Raw genomic sequence first — 22,615 nt, 5'->3', positions numbered from 1 at the left:
CTGTCGGGGACCATAATTAGGGGTACCCCCAAGACTCCTAATCTCAGCTGGTAACCCCCATCAGCACAAAGCTGCAAAGGCCTGATGGGTGCGATTAAGTCAAGGCTCGGTCCACTCAAGGGACACGATTTCGCCTCGCCCGAGCCCAGCCTCGGACAAGGGCAGCCGACCCCAAAGGATTCACGTCTCGCCCGAGGGCCCCCTCAAGCAACGGACACACCTTCGGCTTGCCCGAGGCCCAGTCTTCGCCAAGAAGCAACCTTGGCCAGATCGCCACACCGACCGACCGTATTGCAGAAGCATTTAATGCAAGGATGGCCTGACACCTTATCCTGACGCGCGCCCTTCAGTCGACAGAGCCGAAGTGACCGCAGTCACTTCGCCGCTCCACTGACCGGCCTGACAAGAGGACAGCGCCGCCTTCGTCGCTCCGACTGCTGTGCCGCTCGACAGAGTGAGGCTGACAGCAGCCAAGTCCGGCTTCGGGCGCCATAGGAAGCTCCGCCTCGCCCGACCCCAGGGCTCGGCCCCCGTCTCAGCCTCGGACGACGAACTCCGCCTCGCCCGACCCAGGGCTCGGACTCGGCCTCGGCTCTGGAAGACGACGAACTTCGCCTCGCCCGACCCAGGGCTCAGACTCGGCCTCGGCTCCGAAAGACGACGAACTCCGCCTCGCCCGACCCCAGGGCTCGGACTCAGCCTTGGCCTCATACAATGGTCTCCGCCTCGCCCGACCCGGGGCTCGGACTCAACCTCGACCTCGGAAGACAGACTCGACCTCGACCTCGGAGGAGCCACCGCCTCGCCCGACCCAGGGCTCGGACCGACCACGTCACAGGGGGGGCCATCATTACCCTACCCCTAGCTAGCTCAGGCTACGGGGGGCAAGACCGGCGTCCCATCTGGCTCGCCCTGGTAAATAAATAATGATGGCGCCCCACGTGCTCCATGACGACGGCGGCTCTCAGCCCCTTACGGAAGCAAGGAGACGTCAGCAAGGACTCGACAGCCCCGACAGCTGTCCTTCCGCAAGGCTCCGGCGCTCCTCCGACGGCCACGACATCACATGAACAGGGTGCCAAAACCTCCCTGGCTGCCACGACGGCATGTACTTAGGGCACTAGATCCTCTCTGCTAGACACGTTAGCATACTGTCACACCCGGATTTTAGGGGTCCAAAACCCGGGCGCGAACATAATCACCAGGTGTGCTGGGACCAAGTCTCACACATATGATGAATCATGGCACAGGATCGAATGTCACATCTTTACTACATAACAGGAGTTCTATACAAAATAAGTAAATAATTACATTATAAGGAGACAACGGTCCAGCAACCCAAAGTTGACTGGGAGACGACGGCCTAGACCTCTCACGAACTCATCACAGCATCCTCCATGCGCCTCATCCTGCGGTACCTGTTCTTGACCTGTGGGGGGGGGTGTGAGACAGCAAGAGTGAGCTCACATACGTTCATCGCTCAACAAGTTGTGGGGAATAATGTGCATGAACTCGCCAAAGGTGGGAGCTCACGTGAAGTGTAAGGCTTACCAAAGAGGATGGTTAGAGCTGAGCATTGCTTTTAAAGTTGGTCAAAATTTTATTAGCAATTACTAAGTATAAGTAAATACCAACCCAATTAAATAGTAGAACAGAAGTAACAACATCACCTGCGATGCAATGCATATGACAAATTGAATTTAGTTCCATAAATTAATCATGTGAGGGTCCGAGCTGCTCATGACCGTGAGCACGGCTAGTATACCAGTTTTACACTCTGCAGAGGTGGCGCATCTTTACCCACAAGTCATGTTACCCATCTGCCAAGGGATCGCGACTTCCCGTACACCTCTACCGAGGAGGCGAGGCAGGGTAACACTACGAGGCCTTTACAAAGTTCCACTAGCTTCAGAAAACCCGCTACAGTTTATAGGAAGCTCCAATGCAGGAATTCCCTTGCAGGACCGCCATCGCAGCAAAATCCTCCCGAGGGTCTCCCTACACTGACCACTCCCCTACTGCCCTTGCCCCTTTCGGGTAAGGTAGTCCTCCACTAGCTTTCCTAATTAATCAGCCAAGGGCGTCCCATTATACCCTTGTGGTAGCACTGTTTTCCCGGGTGGTCGCTCCATGTTCCAATTAACATAATGATCTTATCATGAACGATAAATAACAACGGATAACAAAAGTATAATCATGAGTAATGTATCTTCATACCCAAAACCACATAAAGCACTAGCAAGTACTACCCAAAAAGTTCAGTGGTAACAAGGTATAAAGATAATCAAACTAGGGTAACCTATTGGGTCCCATCAAAATTAACCTATGCAGATCATTATGATTAATCAGAACATGGCTGGGTAAAAAGAAGTGATCAAGGGCACAACTTGCCTGGCACTTGAGATTCCAGGAACCAACTTGCTTTTCAGATGACACGTGCCTTCGCGCTAGACGTAGCAATACAAACAAACAGTGTATAAACAAAATTAACATCATACCAAACATAAGAATATACTGCGTAACGATGATCTATGCGTTGCTACGAGACTAACGCAACTTGAACGGATCAAATCGGAGTTAAAACGGAGGAGTTATGATTTTATGAAGATTCTATGTGTTTTGTACAAGATTAAATGGGATATAAATTTTGATGTGACTTTCATGTCAAAACAGTAGTACAAGATGATAGACAATAATATTACAAAATTATAGGAATTGGAATGAATTAATTTGGGCTTAATATGAATTTTCTATGAATTACCCAATTTTTACAATTATTTTTATACTCAAAATCAATTTCTAAATCTATTTTTCTAGTTTTATTTAATTCCTGGACTGCGCCTCAATTTATATAGAAGGCAGGGGCCTCGGAGTAAAACTACAAAGACCCAGCGCATAGTGACTAATGGACGGCGGGTTTATTTATACTTTTTACAGGGGCTTAATTGTTAAATTGACAGGCCGAAGAGGTATCTTGCAATCTCGGCCGCACGATTCAAAACGGACGGTGAGGATTAGATCCCGGCCGCGGTAAACGGTTACACGAGCGCGTCCACTCGATCAACGATCGACGGTCGCGATTTAATGAAGCAGGACGCGATCTGAGCCGACGGATCAAAGATCTACGGCCGCGCGAGTTATTCAAACGAAGGGGTATGATCTTCTTAATCGCAGCCGTTGCCTGCTAAATCAACGGATCATGCCTATCTGCTTCCTCCGACCAACCGAGACGGCGGCGACACCCCGATTTCCAGCCAGTCGAGCTCCGGTGAGGTGGAATCGGTGTTCCCCGGGTGCTAAGCCTCAAATTGAATCGAGATTTACTTATGCGGAAGTCAATACGATCACGAGGGACGGATACGTACCGGCAATCGAGATTCCGACGACGCTGGCCACGCGACGATGCGGTTCCACGGGGAAGATCCGACTACGGCGAGAAATTGCGGCTCGCCGATCGTCGCACACGCCCGAGATGCTAGACGAGAACCCCCACAGAGACCCAAGGAAGCTCCCAGACACGGCCCACGGACCTTCCGATGGTGTATGGGCGCAATCGATGGTGGCGGCGCGAACGACTCCCTCGCGGTGGTAATGGCGGCGCAAAGCTTTTGCGGAGTGGTGAAGTACGAACGCAGGGGTAAAGGGGGGGTCTTGTGTCCATGCCTTATAATCCGGTGAGTCCGCGCAAAGTCCGTGGGCGAGGTGGTTGAGGGAGCCCGCCATCACCGGCGACGGACTCGGTCCGCGTGGTCGTGGCGAGGCTGGCGGTCCTGGCCAAAGGGGCCCACAAAGCAGTGATGGTGAGCTACGGCTGGAGGGGTCGCGGACTCGGGTCCATTTGCCAGCGACGACTCGCCCGCGCGAGAGACTGGCAGCCGGGTCCAGGGTGTCGGCGCCATATCTCCAGGAGTTGGGCTGCACGGGGGAGAAAGAGGAGGTGGGCCAGAATGGGTACAGTCGGCCCAGGTAAGGTTGTTTTCTCTTTTTCTTTTATTTTCTGTTTTATTTCAGTTTTGTTTCTAATTTCAAATTCTGAATTTTGAATCCTTTTAGGAGTTTCACCTTTGGGTAGAATTTACAAACTCAAATCCCATTATAGAAGTAATATATTTTATTACATATATTTTTTTATTACTCATTTCACTCACATAGTATTGTTTCCTTCTTCTCTTTTTCTTAAATTCTAAAATTTCTTTTAACTCTTAAATTCCACTTTGGGCTTTAATATATTTCTTGTCACATTACTTTTATGTTGTCACAAGTAATGCACTCACAACAAAAAAAAATTTCCAGCATGATGCACAATTTATTTGGGTGTCTCTTGTTAATGGTTTGTTTGTGTGAGTAATGTGTTCACATGGACTAGTAGGTAGAGATGACACTCTCATGTATACTAAGGGGTATAATTTTCTCCTCTTAGGTTATCCACCACAATTTACAAGTTGGGTATTACAAATCCTACCCCCCTTAAAAAGAATCTCGTCCTCGAGATTAGTAAAAAAAAGGGATGTAAAGAGATCTGTATGTAATTTAGCTTTTAGTTTCCCATTAGTTCAAAATTAAGAGTCCATTTTTTTTATAATAATCCTTAATGGGTGATCATGAGAGTATAGATATCTAGCCACTAATTATGTGAGATAATCAATGGATAGGTTGGGATAACCAGGATTATGGTAATGAAAGACTCCATCATGTACAGTGGATCTTGTTTCATCTAGCGATCCAACTTGATCTTTGAAGACTTGAGTTGATGCTTATCCTCCTTTGACGTGGTTGGTCTTCTTTGGCCTTTAATCTTGGAGTTGCCATCCGAGTTAAGGACATATGGCTAAGGACATATAGTTAAGATAGCTGGGGTACACGGGGTAGGTAGGTTTGAACAGACTTTTACTTTGCTTTTGGGACAAATGGACTAGTCAGGCTATGGTGTAGGTTATGTTGTAGTTCACGGACAAGTTGGTATAATACATTAATTTAGGTTAAGTTATGTTTGTAGAAGTAGTGTCTAACCCATATCACCATATTTACTAACCTGTTAATAACTCACTTTAGATTAGATAATATTATATTAGATGGGATCTAGATTAGATCGGTTATGATATGAGGTCAGTTAGATCTATTAGGATAAGATAACATCTTTTCAAGATAGAGTACCTTTTAAGATAAGATGGATCTATGAGTGTAGGATAGAATCTTTTAAGATGAGATAGATATTGTTAGGCTAGATACTTTAATAAGGGATAATCTAGTTTGTCTAGTTATTTTATGAATTTAATTATATTTATGTCTATATATGCAGATGTAATTGTGGACATTACAACACAACTAATCACACTCAATCAAAGATCCAAATCAAACAAGTATCATAAGAACAAACATTCAAGCATACAAATACCTATAAAAATAGTTTTGTTTTTGTTCCTAAGAGTAGGTCTCCTATTCCTAAAGTCACTTTAGGCACAGGATTTCAAAGTGTGAAATCCACATTTGTCTTTAGAAAAGAAAAGGTAAGAATAATCAGAGTAAAGCGGAAACAGATGAGAAAAGATTAAGATAAGTTTAGAAAAGAATCAGAGTAGCAAAGGTAAGTAGATAATGGTTGTCCAGTTCTATCTAGGTTTCGTCCTACAGTCAACATTGCTCTGATACCACTTCTGTCACACCCGGATTTTAGGGGTCCAAAACCCGGGCGCGAACATAATCACCAGGTGTGCTGGGACCAAGTCTCACACATATGATGAATCATGGCACAGGATCGAATGTCACATCTTTACTACATAACAGGAGTTCTATACAAAATAAGTAAATAATTACATTATAAGGAGACAACGGTCCAGCAACCCAAAGTTGACTGGGAGACGACGGCCTAGACCTCTCACGAACTCATCACAGCATCCTCCATGCGCCTCATCCTGCGGTACCTGTTCTTGACCTGTGGGGGGTGTGAGACAACAAGAGTGAGCTCACATACGTTCATCGCTCAACAAGTTGTGGGGAATAATGTGCATGAACTCGCCAAAGGTGGGAGCTCACGTGAAGTGTAAGGCTTACCAAAGAGGATGGTTAGAGCTGAGCATTGCTTTTAAAGTTGGTCAAAATTTTATTAGCAATTACTAAGTATAAGTAAATACCAACCCAATTAAATAGTAGAACAGAAGTAACAACATCACCTGCGATGCAATGCATATGACAAATTGAATTTAGTTCCATAAATTAATCATGTGAGGGTCCGAGCTGCTCATGACCGTGAGCACGGCTAGTATACCAGTTTTACACTCTGCAGAGGTGGCGCATCTTTACCCACAAGTCATGTTACCCATCTGCCAAGGGATCGCGACTTCCCGTACACCTCTACCGAGGAGGCGAGGCAGGGTAACACTACGAGGCCTTTACAAAGTTCCACTAGCTTCAGAAAACCCGCTACAGTTTATAGGAAGCTCCAATGCAGGAATTCCCTTGCAGGACCGCCATCGCAGCAAAATCCTCCCGAGGGTCTCCCTACACTGACCACTCCCCTACTGCCCTTGCCCCTTTCGGGTAAGGTAGTCCTCCACTAGCTTTCCTAATTAATCAGCCAAGGGCGTCCCATTATACCCTTGTGGTAGCACTGTTTTCCCGGGTGGTCGCTCCATGTTCCAATTAACATAATGATCTTATCATGAACGATAAATAACAACGGATAACAAAAGTATAATCATGAGTAATGTATCTTCATACCCAAAACCACATAAAGCACTAGCAAGTACTACCCAAAAAGTTCAGTGGTAACAAGGTATAAAGATAATCAAACTAGGGTAACCTATTGGGTCCCATCAAAATTAACCTATGCAGATCATTATGATTAATCAGAACATGGCTGGGTAAAAAGAAGTGATCAAGGGCACAACTTGCCTGGCACTTGAGATTCCAGGAACCAACTTGCTTTTCAGATGACACGTGCCTTCGCGCTAGACGTAGCAATACAAACAAACAGTGTATAAACAAAATTAACATCATACCAAACATAAGAATATACTGCGTAACGATGATCTATGCGTTGCTACGAGACTAACGCAACTTGAACGGATCAAATCGGAGTTAAAACGGAGGAGTTATGATTTTATGAAGATTCTATGTGTTTTGTACAAGATTAAATGGGATATAAATTTTGATGTGACTTTCATGTCAAAACAGTAGTACAAGATGATAGACAATAATATTACAAAATTATAGGAATTGGAATGAATTAATTTGGGCTTAATATGAATTTTCTATGAATTACCCAATTTTTACAATTATTTTTATACTCAAAATCAATTTCTAAATCTATTTTTCTAGTTTTATTTAATTCCTGGACTGCGCCTCAATTTATATAGAAGGCAGGGGCCTCGGAGTAAAACTACAGAGACCCAGCGCATAGTGACTAATGGACGGCGGGTTTATTTATACTTTTTACAGGGGCTTAATTGTTAAATTGACAGGCCGAAGAGGTATCTTGCAATCTCGGCCGCACGATTCAAAACGGACGGTGAGGATTAGATCCCGGCCGCGGTAAACGGTTACACGAGCGCGTCCACTCGATCAACGATCGACGGTCGCGATTTAATGAAGCAGGACGCGATCTGAGCCGACGGATCAAAGATCTACGGCCGCGCGAGTTATTCAAACGAAGGGGTATGATCTTCTTAATCGCAGCCGTTGCCTGCTAAATCAACGGATCATGCCTATCTGCTTCCTCCGACCAACCGAGACGGCGGCGACACCCCGATTTCCAGCCAGTCGAGCTCCGGTGAGGTGGAATCGGTGTTCCCCGGGTGCTAAGCCTCAAATTGAATCGAGATTTACTTATGCGGAAGTCAATACGATCACGAGGGACGGATACGTACCGGCAATCGAGATTCCGACGACGCTGGCCACGCGACGATGCGGTTCCACGGGGAAGATCCGACTACGGCGAGAAATTGCGGCTCGCCGATCGTCGCACACGCCCGAGATGCTAGACGAGAACCCCCACGGAGACCCAAGGAAGCTCCCAGACACGGCCCACGGACCTTCCGATGGTGTATGGGCGCAATCGATGGTGGCGGCGCGAACGACTCCCTCGCGGTGGTAATGGTGGCGCAAAGCTTTTGCGGAGTGGTGAAGTACGAACGCAGGGGTAAAGGGGGGGGTCTTGTGTCCATGCCTTATAATCCGGTGAGTCCGCGCAAAGTCCGTGGGCGAGGTGGTTGAGGGAGCCCGCCATCACCGGCGACGGACTCGGTCCGCGTGGTCGTGGCGAGGCTGGCGGTCCTGGCCAAAGGGGCCCACAAAGCAGTGATGGTGAGCTACGGCTGGAGGGGTCGCGGACTCGGGTCCATTTGCCAGCGACGACTCGCCCGCGCGAGAGACTGGCAGCCGGGTCCAGGGTGTCGGCGCCATATCTCCAGGAGTTGGGCTGCACGGGGGAGAAAGAGGAGGTGGGCCAGAATGGGTACAGTCGGCCCAGGTAAGGTTGTTTTCTCTTTTTCTTTTATTTTCTGTTTTATTTCAGTTTTGTTTCTAATTTCAAATTCTGAATTTTGAATCCTTTTAGGAGTTTCACCTTTGGGTAGAATTTACAAACTCAAATCCCATTATAGAAGTAATATATTTTATTACATATATTTTTTTATTACTCATTTCACTCACATAGTATTGTTTCCTTCTTCTCTTTTTCTTAAATTCTAAAATTTCTTTTAACTCTTAAATTCCACTTTGGGCTTTAATATATTTCTTGTCACATTACTTTTATGTTGTCACAAGTAATGCACTCACAACAAAAAAAAATTCCAGCATGATGCACAATTTATTTGGGTGTCTCTTGTTAATGGTTTGTTTGTGTGAGTAATGTGTTCACATGGACTAGTAGGTAGAGATGACACTCTCATGTATACTAAGGGGTATAATTTTCTCCTCTTAGGTTATCCACCACAATTTACAAGTTGGGTATCACACATACTGCTACATCTACTAATGTACACCTGGGCCCTCTCCTTACGCCTATAAAAGGAAGGTCCAGGGCTCTCATACAGGAGGTTGGCCGCGCGGAGAGGACGGGACGGCGCGTGCAAGCCTCTCGCCCCCTCCCACGCGGACGCTTGTAACCCCCTACTGCAAGCGGACCCGACCTGGGCGCATGACAACACGAAGGCCGCGGGTTTCCCCTTTACGCCTGTCTCCTTTTCCCCCCTTCGTGCTCCGTCTCGCGCCGACCCATCTGGGCTGGGACACGCGGCGACAATTTACTCGTCGGTCCAGGGACCCCCGGGGTCGAAACGCCGACACATATGCATTGACCATAACTCGACTCGTGTTTGGTACGCTGCATCCTGAAAACTGAGCACACATACACTGGTACAACCTAGTGTTATTTACCTACACCTGTAGATACCCAGATAACTTACGGATCCGAGCGGCCAGGCTCACACGAGCCTTGCTGCATGCAAGCAGGGATCCAATCACACAGTATATAATTATATATGAGCATTATAGTTGTGATGGATCTTTGTCTTCCTTTTCCATCTTCTAATAAAATGGAACCCCATTTTCATGATGTCCTTTTTTAGGTGCTTGAGGTGCCCGATGGGGTTTTAAAAATACTAGATGCTAACTGCTCATGTTTTTCTTGGTAAACTGGTCATTTTAAAAAAGAAATGCATACCAACAAAATGAAATATTATTTGTCAACCAAAGGAGGTGGGTGGATTGGGGATAGCTAATTTAGCCATTAAGAACATTTGTTTATTCAACAACTGACTCTTTAAGCTATTGAATGAAGACTATATATATGACAACAAATTCTAAAAATAAATACTTAGGGTCCAAATCGCTTATCCAAATCGTGAGAAAATTAGGAGACTAACATTTCTGGGTTGGCCTCATGAATATTAAAGAAGGTTTTTTGAGATGGGGAGGTTCCGAATAGGCGATGATCAAGCGACCAGGTTCTAGGATGATAGATCGATCTTGGAGGAACGCTAAAGGTCTATTTTCCAAACTTTTTTAATATCATGCGTAAAAAGAATGCTTTAGTCAAAGATGTTATGTATGGAAATGTACACAATCTATCTTTTCGCAAAGCTATTGTAGGGATAAAACTGGTCGAGTGGTATAATTTTTGTAATGCATGGAAATGCTGTGAGAGGTAGTATGAAATGTAGTTTTTGTAATCAAAATGAGACTATTCAGCACATATTTTTTTGATTGCTACATTACTAGAAATATTTGGAGAATTATTTACTTTGTTTTACGTATAGGGAGACCCAACAGTATTAACCATATAATTACGAATTAGGCTGCTACCAAGGGAACAACACATAGGGAAAACACTCCTAATTGGAGTGGTGACAATGTTTTGGTCTATTTGGTTTTGTCGCAATCGCAATGAGGTGGCCTTTAATTTTAAACTAATACCATCAATTTTGTAGGTTCTTTTTAGAGGAGCATATTGGTTCAGATTTTGAAGATTGTTACGGAAAGAAGAATCTCACAACGAGGTTCTTGCGATATGTTAATCCTTAGAAATGTTGGCAATGGAGATCTTCGCAAGACATGGGTAAAGGTCTAATGTTAGACTAGTTGCCACTTTCCAGTTTTATCGTATTCCTGAAGAAAGGCTGCCAAGCTGTGGAATGGTTCGGGATCACGAGGATGGCAGGCACCTTGGTTTTCAGAGTTGAGACTCCAAAGGGGTTGCTGCTCTGGGTTGAGAAAGAATCAGACTATACATGGAATAGCAGGTGATATATAGGGATTGTGCATCTTCTTCTTCTTGTGTGCATGCATATGCTTTATTGGACCCGGCCGCATCATACGTTTTCTATTATCGATCGAGTTCGTCCGTGGAGAATTATTTACTGGTGCGCGAGGCTTAATTGCAGCATGTTGCTGCCACCACACACATCACCTTGTTTAATTCTTGTTAAGTCTAGCAGCTAGCTAGCTCATTGCACACCACGTACTATGCATGCAAGGGGATTATATATATTGGTGCAGAAAAGAGGTGCATTAGCTGTACATATATACACAGGGATGGATGGATGGATGGATAGGGGGGATGTTTTGTTTTAGCGACCTACTACTACTAATTAATTAAACCAGCTTACATCATTAATTGTAGGCATTATAAGTAGTGATGGGCAAATCATTGTGTCCACAGCATGTGCAGCAATTGATGCTGCATGCATGAGTGGTGTGGTTAGACAAATATTCCTCCTCCATTCTGAATGTGAGTTGGCAAGCTCTACTTAATTAGGTGCTGATGATTGCTGGATATGATTCTTTTGCTGAGATGGTTGCAGATTATTTTGATAGCATGTGAGCATGTGCACTACTCTTTTTTTCCCTCTTAATTAGGGTTAATTTGGGAACACCATTTTCCCAAGAGATTCCTATTTTTCTAAGGGAAAATTAACTAATATCCCTTGGGAAAATGAAAATACTTTGGGAAAACAGGGTTCCCAATCCCAAACTAGACTTTAACAAATTAATTAATAGATATTGTATTGTGGTAATAGATCGAATATGCACTGCTGCACACACATTCCTGAGATAATACGTTTCTTCGATTTATTTTTGGGATAGAGGGAGCCCTGAAATGTATCCATCTGGTCAGTATATAGGTAAAGAGCAGCGTGTTCTTTAATATCTAAAAACACAGAATGAGATTGCAAGCAACATTTGTTTTTTTTTGTTAAAAAAAACAAAAACAAAGTCAGGACACTGAAGAACAACAGTGGATTTCCACGAGGAGGAGATGGCCGTACGTATGCATGGAGAAGGCAAAATCAAGGGCCAAAAAAAAATAGCCTTCCCATTGATGATCTCCATCTCCACGAATGAATGCATGCTTGTTGTTGCTTCTTCTTCTTCTTCTTCTAACAAACAAGAGGTTTCGAGCTCGATCGACCGCCACGCCAGCAATGGTGTCGTCCATATATGTTTGTTAATTCTACCAGAGGAAGAAGCTTCTCCTTGAAGAGCCGCCGCCGCCTCCCTTGCCGTGGCCTCGCCTTGACGAGTTGCCCTCGCCTCCTCCTGCTGCTGCTGCTGCTGCTTTGTCCATGAGCTTGCCATTGCCAGCAGCAGCTTTCTTGCGTGAGCTGGTGGCGAGCTTTGTCTCCTCCTTGCCGCCGCCACCACCACCACGATGCCCTCTATCGTCGTCTTCTTTGCCGTGTTTGTGTTCCGGCGGGGGCGACGGCGACTTGTTGGCGGCTTTAGCTGGGCCGGTGGAGGCATCGGAAGCGAGGGAGTCGCCGTCGCCATCGTCGTCGTCGTAATCCTGCTTCTTATTGCCGCCCCCGTTGATCATGTAACCGTAGCCATCGTCGACGCTGCTCCCTTGGTTGGCGCTACCGCCAGCGTCGTCGTCATCGTCGTGGCCATGCATATGCATGGGCGAGGCAAGGTACATTGTCCAGCCCGACTCGCAGCTGTTGCAGCCCTCGCCGCCGGCGTCGTCGTCCCCTCCGGTGATGTGGGAGAAGGACTCCATGGATGGATGGATGGCGGGATGGGATGGGATGGAATGGAATGGAATGCGATGACCGATAGATCAAAATGCAAAACAGAACACCAAGGGATGATAATAGGATTATGTGTTGGAAAACGGAACCAGGCTGGAGCAGAGAGGGAACGTGGGAATGAGCAGCCAGCAGCAGCTAGGTGGATGATGGAATATAGAGCTGTCTTGTCTTGTGTCTGGTAGAGTGGTGGTGTGGTAGTATTTATTATGCTTGGTCCGTCTAGGCGCCCCATGAAGAAGCCATTGCTGCGGTGCTTCCTGGAGCTGGACACCCGGCCACGAGCTGCTGAATGGAACATTGCAGGCTCTGAGTCTCTGACACCCGGCCACCATCTATGTCCTGCTGTTGGCCTTGCTTGTTCAGTCTTCACGAGAGGAGACGAGACGGAGGAGCGGGTAGGGCATGATGAGGCAGGCAGGCTACAGCTACAGTATCGCTGGCGTTGGGGAGACAGAGGAAGAGGTGGAGAGTGGGCGGCACTGCAGGCACAGCACAGTGTCCTTAAATGGGGAAGACAGACAGACACACAGACAGGCAGGCTATCCCTTCCCGTCCCAACTGTCTTTCATTTTGTTCTGTGTCTTGTCACCAAGCCCAGAGAGCAGAGCAACAGCCCATCTATGGCTCCTCTCTCTGTGCAGGCACTAGGCTTCCGTTGCCCTGCCCATGTGGGGCGTCCAGTGTCTCCTGCCTCTGTTCGTCCGTCGACATGGACGCTTGAATGAAGAAAGAAAACGAAACAGCTCATCCATCCATGGGTCCGTCCTCCGATCTTTCGGAATTGAAGTGATGCGTGCGTGGCAGCCACGTACAGTGACGAACGCCGCCAGTGAGCTGAGCAACGGAGACCGTGGCCGCGGCAGCATCCACTCTACTATCCAGCAAAGCATAGCAAGCAGTGACTGACGACGCTTGAGGCCAGCCAGGTAGTAGAGGGGCTGTGCTTCGCGTGGGCTGGCGTCCATCAGCGTCCGTCAGCACCAGTCCAGTCCGTCCGGAGATCGCGGGACGGAGGCCAACCACGCCGGAGTGCCGTCTGCCATGCGTCTGCGCTGCACTAGCTGTCTGACACGGCTGGCGCGCATGCGGACAGCCGGAGGAGCTTTACAGTGCAGAGGATCACATGCATGCATGGCGTCACGGCGGGCGGATCGGAGACCGGCGAATGCCGAATGGGACTGGACTGGACTGAGGGAGAGGGGAGGGGAGGGGAGGGGCCTCGCCCGCCGTGCCGGAGGAGCTAGCGTGGGGACACTGCCCACACCCACATGCGCCGTCTGCTGCTACTGCATGCTAGCAGGAGGTGCCGGGGCGTGGCGTACCTGTATACCGACGCAATGGCAATGAGCCAATGATCTCCTAAACCCATGCACATCAGCACATGTCGCCGTGCCGTGATTTGGTGATAGCTGGGATGATGGGAATGGGATCCATCATCCATCCAGTAGTAGACTTCACTGAAGCTGCTTGTCTGTCACCCAACCCAACCAGCGAGTGGATTACCGCAACCTGCTCCAAGCCATCACTGTCGTTTTAATTTGGCATGGCATGGATGTGTCACAACTCACACTTTTACTTCTCCTCATAACAGTAAACCAAAAAAAAAGATGTGCAAAACACTGCCAATGTCACAAGAAGATTGCGATCCAACAATGTGGCAGCTGCAGCAGCAGCACAAGTCAAACCACCGCGATCCACCTTCTGAACTGTCCAAATCCGGCCCATAACAACATGACAAGGAGATTTAGCTTCTGTTTTTGTTTTTGATTGTATCCTTGACGCAATCCAAGCATACCGTTGTTAATTACTCAGGACCATTTCATTTGTATGTCCGCCAAATTATGTCTCTCTTTGTAATCAAACCAGACTCTACTCACGGCTCGTTTGGTGGAAGAGAAATTGGAGAGGATTTATGGAAAGAAATTAAATTGAATAGCAAGAGAATTTCTTCACCATGGATCATCTTCAATTTCCCTCCCACCAAATCAGCCTTCAGGGCTAGTTTGGGAACACTAATTTCCCATGGGATTTTCATTTTCCCAAGGGAAAATGAACTAATTTCCCTTGGGAACACTAATTTCCCATGGGATTTTCATTTTCCCAAGGGAAAATGAACTAATTTCCCTTGGGAAAATGAAAATCCATGGGAAATTAGTGTTCCCAAACTAGCCCTCAGTGTGTGTCAGTAGTTATCCATTGTTTATCTTACCTTGAGTACACATGATTAAATGTGGAGGGAGTAAAGGTTTATCTTCATTCCTTAGCAGTTCAAATCTCTCTTTTGCAGACAAGCACAAAACAACCAGTGGCGATCCTTTTCCAGTGGCTGCAGTTGCAGCATGACGGGAAACCAAAACCAACCCTATAAGGATGCCATGGCAGTTGAGGTGAGCTCGATTACTATAGTACTTTTATTAACACGCCATAGTATGTGCGTGTAGATTAATTAATTAACCTGCTAGTTGTGCTAAGTAATTTGCCTATCTTTATGATGTCTGTCTTCGAGATTCCGGCAGACGTCTTGAAGAAATTGGACGCTATTCGTTCCAAATTCTTTTGGCAGGGAGAAGAAGGTAAAAGGAAGTATAGGCTGGCCAGATGGTGTATTGTTTGTCAACCAAAAGCGGTAGGTGGTTTAGGTGTCTCTAATCTGGGTATAAGAAACATAAGCTTACTCAACAAATGGCTATTCAAATTACTCAATGAGTAGGGGACATGGCAACAATTACTTAAAAATAAATACCTAGGTCATAAACCCCTCACTCAGATAACTAGAAGACCGGACAATTCTCAATTCTGGTCGGGCCTAATGAACATTAAGGATCAATTTCTTAGATGAAAGCAATTCAAAGTGAGGAATGGTCAAACGACCAGATTCTAGAAGGATAAATGGTCAACCAGTCATCCTCTTAGTAAGCAATTTTCGAATCTCTTTAATATTGTGCGGAACAAATCATCCCTGGTGGCAGATGTTTTTCAGTTACGAATCTTAATTTATCTTTTTGCCGCACAATTAGGGGATCAAATTAATGGAATGACATAACATGTTAACCTTTCTATCTATGGTTACTTTGAACTTGTTCAGAGACATATTTGTTTGGGATGGTCATAAGAATGGTACTTTTTCTGCCCAATCTGTATATCATTGTTTGATGAATAATCCCAACAACGATCGGAATAAGAAGCTCTGGAAACTTAAGCTTCCCTTAAAAATAAAGGTTTTTTGTGGAATTTATGTCGGAGAGCGATCCTCACTAAAGATAATTTAGCCAAAAGGCCTTGGAAAGGTTGCTTGACTTGTAGCTTTTGCAACCGTAATGAGAGTATTTAATATCTCTTTTTTGACCGCTATATGGCCAAAAACATATAGAGAATTATTTACTTTGCCTTAAAAATAGACATGTCAGTTAGCATTAATCATATTATTGGGACTTGGGAAAGCAATAGGGGTCCAGGACACAAAAATTTATTACTTTCTGGAGTATCAGCTTTATTTTGGTCTATTTGGTTCAGCCGAAATAAGGTGGCTTTTAATCATAGACCAATACCATCAATTGTGCAGGTCATTCTCAGAGGTATTCACTGGTTCAGATTCTTGAGACTTCTACAGAAGGAGGAATCACAACAACAAATCACCGATGTTTGTCAAGCTTTAGAAGTGGTGGCGATGGAAACCTTTGCAAATCATGGATGACGCTCAAATGCTAGGATTGAGTATGGCTAGTGTTATACACAGTCTTGTCATTTTGCTTCTTTGAGTTAGTTTCTTTATTCAAGCAACATTTCTCGGCTGTAATAATTGATTTGTATTGGTTGCATGCATTACCTTGCTAAAGCCAGAACTTATATTTTCATTATAAAAAACTAACGATATAAGTATCGTCTTGAACAAGTAGTCACACGTTATTTAAAGTTATAGTTCGATAGATGGGAGTGACCCATCAGAGCTAGGCAGGCAATCAGATGTACAAATTTCATTTGGTTAATATAATGCTCGATGTTAGCTTCTATTTCCTTAGGAGGCGTTTGGTTTCATGACTGTCACAGCAGATATTTGAACATCGATTACTATGAGTATTAAATATAGGTTTAATTAGACTTAATAAATTTGTCTCACCGCTTATTCTTTATCTATGTAATTAATTCTATAATTAGACTATATTTCAAAATTTTAATTGTCATTCAAACATTCGATGTGACGGGGACTAAACTTTAGTTTGGTGCAATCAAACACCCCTTAAATTATTGTTTTTGTTAATTATCTTGTCAACTTAGGGATGGAGCCCTCGGTACGGACAAGCTGTATGGTATAGGGTCGTCTTTCATATGTGCTAGCTAGTTGTGCCCTTTTGGTATGCATTGACATTATTATGCTAGCTAGCTATTAATCATAGTCATTAGTTGAGCAACTAAGCATCTATACTTCCACTATGGATGGTTATTGCTTAACCACAACCCACTAATAACTAGATAGATAACTATAAGTATAACCACAATCGACTAAATACTAACCACCTAATACTACCCACTAACTACTAAATAACTAAGTATAAATTTTGACAGCACCTCCCCTGCACGGGGACGATACTAAAACCTGCATATTCAACTCACATTCATCACATCCGATCAAATTCACTTTTATCACATTCATATTCACGATATTCATACCTACCAAAAATGCTAACAAAACTAACAAACAACTAATTATAGCAACAAAACTAACATACCTAACAAAAATGCTAACGACGGTGCTCGCGACGGTGCGGCGGGCGTGTGCGGCGGGCGTGGTGGGCACGGCCGTGGGGAGGGGGCCCGACGCGGCGAGTGGCCGCCGCGGCGAGCAGGCGGGCGGGCGCCTGAGTGGGGCGGGGGGCGGCGGCGTGCCGGCGTGGGGAGGGGCAGCCGGCGCGGCGGCGGGAGGGCCCAGCGCGGCGAGTGGGGAGGGCCCGGCGCGGCGAGCGGCGTGACGGGGCGGCGGCGGGAGACGGCGCGGCGGCGGGCAGAGGGCGTGGCGGCGGGAGACGGCGTGGCGGCGGGGAAAAAAGAGAAAGAAGAGAGCGTGAGAGAAGAGAAAGGAGAAAGAAGAACGGTCGGTTGTTTATTTCCTGACTTTGCCGAGTGCCCGCGATCTGGCACTCGGCAAAGATTTTTTAAAAATATTAAAATATTCTTTGCCGAGTGCCAGATCGCTGGCACTCGGCAAAGTGTTCTTTGCCGAGTGCCAGCTGGATGACACTCGGCAAAGAATCTTTTACAAACCTTTGCCGAGTGTCGCCCCGCTGGCACTCGGCAAAGCATGCTTTGCCGAGTGTCATTTGTGGACACTCGGCAAAACACTTTTTAATTTTTTTTATTTTCCCTACCAAATTTTTTGTGGTATGTTCCTACACTATATAGACCTACATGTACCATTTTGAGATAATTAGAACAGTGTTTTCTATAGCTAATACATTTAGTTTTTTTATTTGAATTTCTTCGGAAAACTCAAATTTGAACTGCAGGTCTCTCGAAACATGGAAAACTATGCATGCAAAAATAATATCCATTCTACTTAGCACAAGTTACGACCGATTTCAGGATCGGACCGGAAACTTCGAGCACCATGCTAACTCAACATGGCCGTGAACTTGCCACACAGCTGTTTAAAAAATTTATAAAACGCAAACAAACTTAGAAAATCATGAAACTTGTCCACATGTCATAATATCATATGTAGAGTATGTGATAAAAAATTTAGAATGTTTGGAGAAAGTTGTGAGACATTATGTGTAGAAACCTAAGAGAACCACACATGAAATCATAGAGTTTCAATGTGGATCTCTTAGGTTTGTACACATAGTGCGTTACAGCTTTCTCGAAACTTTTTCAAATTTTTATCACAGCCTCTACATATGATATCATGACACGTGGACAGGTTTCATGATTTTCTGACTTTGTTTCTGTTTTATACAATTTTTTAAACACCTAGATGGAAAGTTTACGGTCATGTTGAGTGAGCATGTTGCTCGAAGTTTCTGGTCCGCTCCTGAAATCGGTCGTAACTTGTGCTAAGTAGTATGGATATCATTTTTGCATGCACGGTTTTCCAAGTTTCGAGTGACCTGCAGTTCAAATCTGAATTTTCCGAAGAAATTCAAATAAACAAACTAAATGTACTAGCTATAGAAAACACTGTTATAATCGTCCCACAATGGTACATGTAGGTCTACATAGTGTAGGAACATACCACAAAAAGTTTGGTGACCAAAATAAAAAAATAAAAATATGCTTTGCCGAGTGTCTACATAGGACACTCGGCAAAGACTCTCTTTGCCGAGTGCCAGATATTTGACACTCGGCAAAGGCTGACGGCCGTCAGTTGTAGACGGCCGCTAACGGCCCTTTGCCGAGAGCCATGTTTGCCGAGTGCTTGACGCTCGGCAAAACAGTCTTTGCCGAGTGCTTGGCTGTGCCGAGTGCCCTGCACTCGGTAAACAAGATCTTTACCGAGCGCAGGACTCTGCCGAGAGCGGCCCTCGGCAAAGTCGACTTTGCCGAGTGCCCGATAAAAAGTACTCGGCAAAGCCGCCGGCACTCGGCAAAGAGCCGAATTCCGGTAGTGATAGTCTGGCCTGCATGCTACACCTACGGCATGCTAGGAGTGCAGGCATTTATTCTAGGAAACACATGGTTGATTAATCCTGTGTTGGAATAACGAGGGGCACACGTCATCTTTGGTTTCTTTAGTCATCATCTTAAAAAACATGTTTAATTCTATAGACTAAAACTGAAATTGACTAAATATTGTATATAAGAAAAAGATTATCTCTAATCAATATAGGTAATCCAGCTGTAAGAGAGATACATAGGAGGGTCTAAGGAACCAGGTCCCCGAATCTATGGGATTGAGGAATGAGAACGTACGCTACTAAAACAAAGTTTTAACACTACGGTAACAAGATTGTTCCCATGTTTTCAGAACGGGACGAACGTTTCTAGAATGAGGAACGTGACCAAGTTCTATGTTTCCCGTTTCTAGGGGGACAAGCCGAGGGACAGACCCTATAAAAGTGTAAATTTAGACGTGACTAAAGGATTAAAGTTTTTTAGGCCTTCTTTAGTCACCTTGTTTAGTAGTTTAGGGACTAAAAGTGACGGACCCTTTAGTCACTAAAGTTCAAGAGCTTGTTTGGAAGTGGAGTATTTTCTCTGTTTTTAGAGAATAATGTAGTATTTGAAATATTGTGGTATTTTTTAAAATATAGTGTTTGCTAGACTTCTCAAAAACTCCGTTTTCAAAACTGCAGTTTTTGCTATACTGCATTACTTTCACGGTTTTGGAAACTTAGCTCCGGACCAACGATTTCAATATTGTGGTAAAAAACTATGAGTATGTCTTGATATTTTAAAATTTATAGTATTTTAAAACTGTAGTTTTTAAATACTTTATTTCTAAACAGAGCCTAAAGAGTGTCTAACTGTATGGTCTAACTATATGCAGAGACGGAGTACTTCATTGTGCATGCGAGAAGATCAAAAGATGCAAAGCTAAAGGGAAAAGTCAGCTGAGCTAGGGCAGTCTATGCTAGCTAGCTTTAGGGGTTGGGTTGGGTTGGGTAGGGCAGGTGATCCGAAGAAAACTATCTTAATTGTGTTTTTTAAGTACAAAAGCATGGGGATGTCCAACCAAACTAAAGCATTTCATATGCATGGAGACTAGAGGGAGAAAATCTTTAGTTTGGATTTGATGGGAGCTGCTGGCTGGCTGCTGACCTTGGATTCGAGTAGTCAGTAGAGTGCATGCATGTATCGGGCGCCCGGTCCACCTCTCCATCGATCTCCACGCATGCATGCACATCTCTCTCCTACTAACAATCAAGACGAAGACGCCTTGCTGCTTGCTTCACCTTGACTCAAAGCCAAGCAGCATCCCACACAGCGCAAAGTCCAAGCCGCTACGTGACAAGAAGTCCGCATATGAACTCAGCCAATCATATATATATATATACACACACATACTAGCTTATACACTATATATTGGAGCTACTCCAGCGAGCTCTCGGCAAAGAGTGAACCTTTGCCGAGTGTCAGTACAGTAAACATTCGGTAAAGAATGAGTCTTTGTTGAGTGTCATTCGGTGGACATTTGACACAGGCTCCGTCGCCGTCACTTAGCACTATAACGACGACTTTTCTTTGCCGAGTGTTAGACAAAAGTACTCGGCAAATGAATCGTTTTCGATAGTGATATATAATTAATTGTATATGCGTCTGTGCATGTAGAATAAGAATTTGTCGTCTACTTCTACTAGCGCCACCTAACCATACATGCATGCAAAGTTGTGTATGTATAGTTGTATAGGTATACTGTGGCTCCCTTTGGCAGGGCTCCAGTGCTCTAGCTCTTCTGAAAAAAGTTTCGGCGCAGACTTCTTGGCTTCTCCGGAGGAGACGAAACCATTTTGCAATTCGTTTGGTAAAATAGCTTCTCTTGTGTGTTTTTTCAAATGATATACGTGAAAAACGTAAGAGTCGGTAGAAACCATATTTTGGTGCTCTGGCTCTTAGCAATAAAACACTATTTTTTTAATGACCGTTTGGTAAAGATTTACGATAAGCTCGAGCTACGGCCGTCAAAAGGGGCTCTATAGCATAAGGGAGGGTATGCGTAGAAGAGAAGGGAGCCCATGCCCATGCATCCACAAACCTCAGCACGCACGAGCACGACACAGGTAGGAGAGGTAGAGATAGAGCTAGCTAGGGAACAGAACAAAGGTCGCACCATGCAGGCGCTAGCAGTATATATATAAGCAGCAGGGGCTGCCCCGTACGTAGTAGCCACCATTCCGGGTTTGGTGCTGGCCGGTGTCGTACGACTCCGGTCGTCCATGGGGAGGTCTCCTTGCTGCGACGAGAATGGCCTGAAGAAGGGCCCCTGGACTCAGGAGGAAGACGAGAAGCTGCTGCACTACATCCAGAAGAACGGACATGGTAGCTGGAGGACCCTGCCGAGGCTGGCCGGTACAATATATATATAATCGAACTCCCTTCTCCTAGCTCCTCCATCGTCTAGATATATATAGCACGGCGGATGAGATGACTGATGAATGTATTGGCATGCATGCAGGTCTGAACCGATGCGGCAAGAGCTGCCGGCTGCGCTGGACCAACTACCTGCGGCCCGACATCAAGCGGGGCAAGTTCTCGCAGGAGGAGGAGCAGACCATCCTCCACCTCCACTCCGTCCTCGGCAACAAGTGGTCCGCCATCGCCACGCACCTCCCCGGCCGCACCGACAACGAGATCAAGAACTTCTGGAACACGCACCTCAAGAAGCGCCTCATCCAGATGGGCTTCGACCCCATGACGCACCGCCCGCGCACCGACTTGTTCGCCGCGCTGCCGCAGCTCATCGCGCTCGCAGCCCTCCGCGAGCAGCTGTCCGCCCTCTGCTCGCCGCAACTGACTGCTGCTACGACTGCCCCGTCCGCGGACGACGGCGACCGCCAGTCGTCGTACCTACCGTGCACGTTCCCCGTCAGTAGTGACGGTCAAGAAGCTGCCAACCAGCAACAGCAAACAGGCCTCATCAGCTATGACGGCGGCCGCGCCGCCGGTGATGATGCTGACGTGTTCGCGTGCCACGGTGGTGGCAGCTCGCTGCCGCCCCTGACCGACCTCTCCGACGCGGCCGCCAGCATGCGCAGCGGCAGCGCCACTGCGTCGTCGTCCGGCTTCAGCTGCAGCCCGCTCCCTTGGCCGGAGTTCTTCCCCAACGATGATCCATTCATCACTGATTTCCTATGACATCATATCATCATAATGTACTTGTATACTTGTAAGCTTAAATTGCGTATATATATAGCGTGTCATGCACATTCAAACATGAGAATAGAATATATAGTACACACTGAAATTTCTGAATATATGCTAGCTCAGAGATGAGTGGCAAGTGAGTCGTTCATGAAATAGAATAATACGCGTGTTGTATTGCTGATACTGATGATATGAAACAAAAAAAAATACAAAATTGATCTTTCTCTGCATTTTCCAGATTTAAATCCATGCCTTGCTCCTTTATTTTGTTGAGCTTTAGGACTAATTATTAG

At 45.7% G+C, this 22,615-nt stretch overlaps 2 protein-coding genes across 2 annotated transcripts; one reads left to right on the top strand and one right to left on the bottom strand.

Annotated features, from left to right (window-relative positions):
• Positions 1 to 11,619: 11,619 nt before the first annotated feature.
• LOC100279423 (uncharacterized) lies at positions 11,620 to 12,642 on the bottom strand. The gene is given in 1 exon segment (NM_001152433.1): positions 11,620 to 12,642. A coding segment is annotated over 1 exon segment (627 nt). The 5' UTR covers positions 12,268 to 12,642; the 3' UTR covers positions 11,620 to 11,640.
• An 8,710-nt stretch (positions 12,643 to 21,352) lies between these two features.
• On the top strand, positions 21,353 to 22,500 carry LOC103654460 (uncharacterized). Its single transcript, NM_001320939.1, has 2 exons — positions 21,353 to 21,527; positions 21,634 to 22,500. The coding sequence occupies exons 1-2, from the start codon at positions 21,395 to 21,397 to the stop codon at positions 22,311 to 22,313; spliced, it is 813 nt and encodes a 270-aa protein (NP_001307868.1). The 5' UTR covers positions 21,353 to 21,394; the 3' UTR covers positions 22,314 to 22,500.
• Positions 22,501 to 22,615: the final 115 nt, after the last annotated feature.

Source organism: Zea mays, chromosome 4 (genome assembly GCF_902167145.1).
Source record: "Zea mays cultivar B73 chromosome 4, Zm-B73-REFERENCE-NAM-5.0, whole genome shotgun sequence".
Classification (NCBI taxonomy): Eukaryota; Viridiplantae; Streptophyta; class Magnoliopsida; order Poales; family Poaceae; genus Zea; species Zea mays.
Note: the sequence above shows the minus strand (reverse complement) of the source record. Positions and strands in the feature narration are given on the sequence as shown.

Excerpts from the sequence above, each read along its gene's own strand:
- LOC103654460 (NM_001320939.1), top strand. The coding sequence starts at position 21,395 with ATGGGGAGGTCTCCTTGCTGCGACGAGAATGGCCTGAAGAAGGGCCCC. Across the intron at positions 21,528-21,633 it reads GACCCTGCCGAGGCTGGCCG|GTCTGAACCGATGCGGCAAG; the intron begins GTACAATATATA and ends GCATGCATGCAG.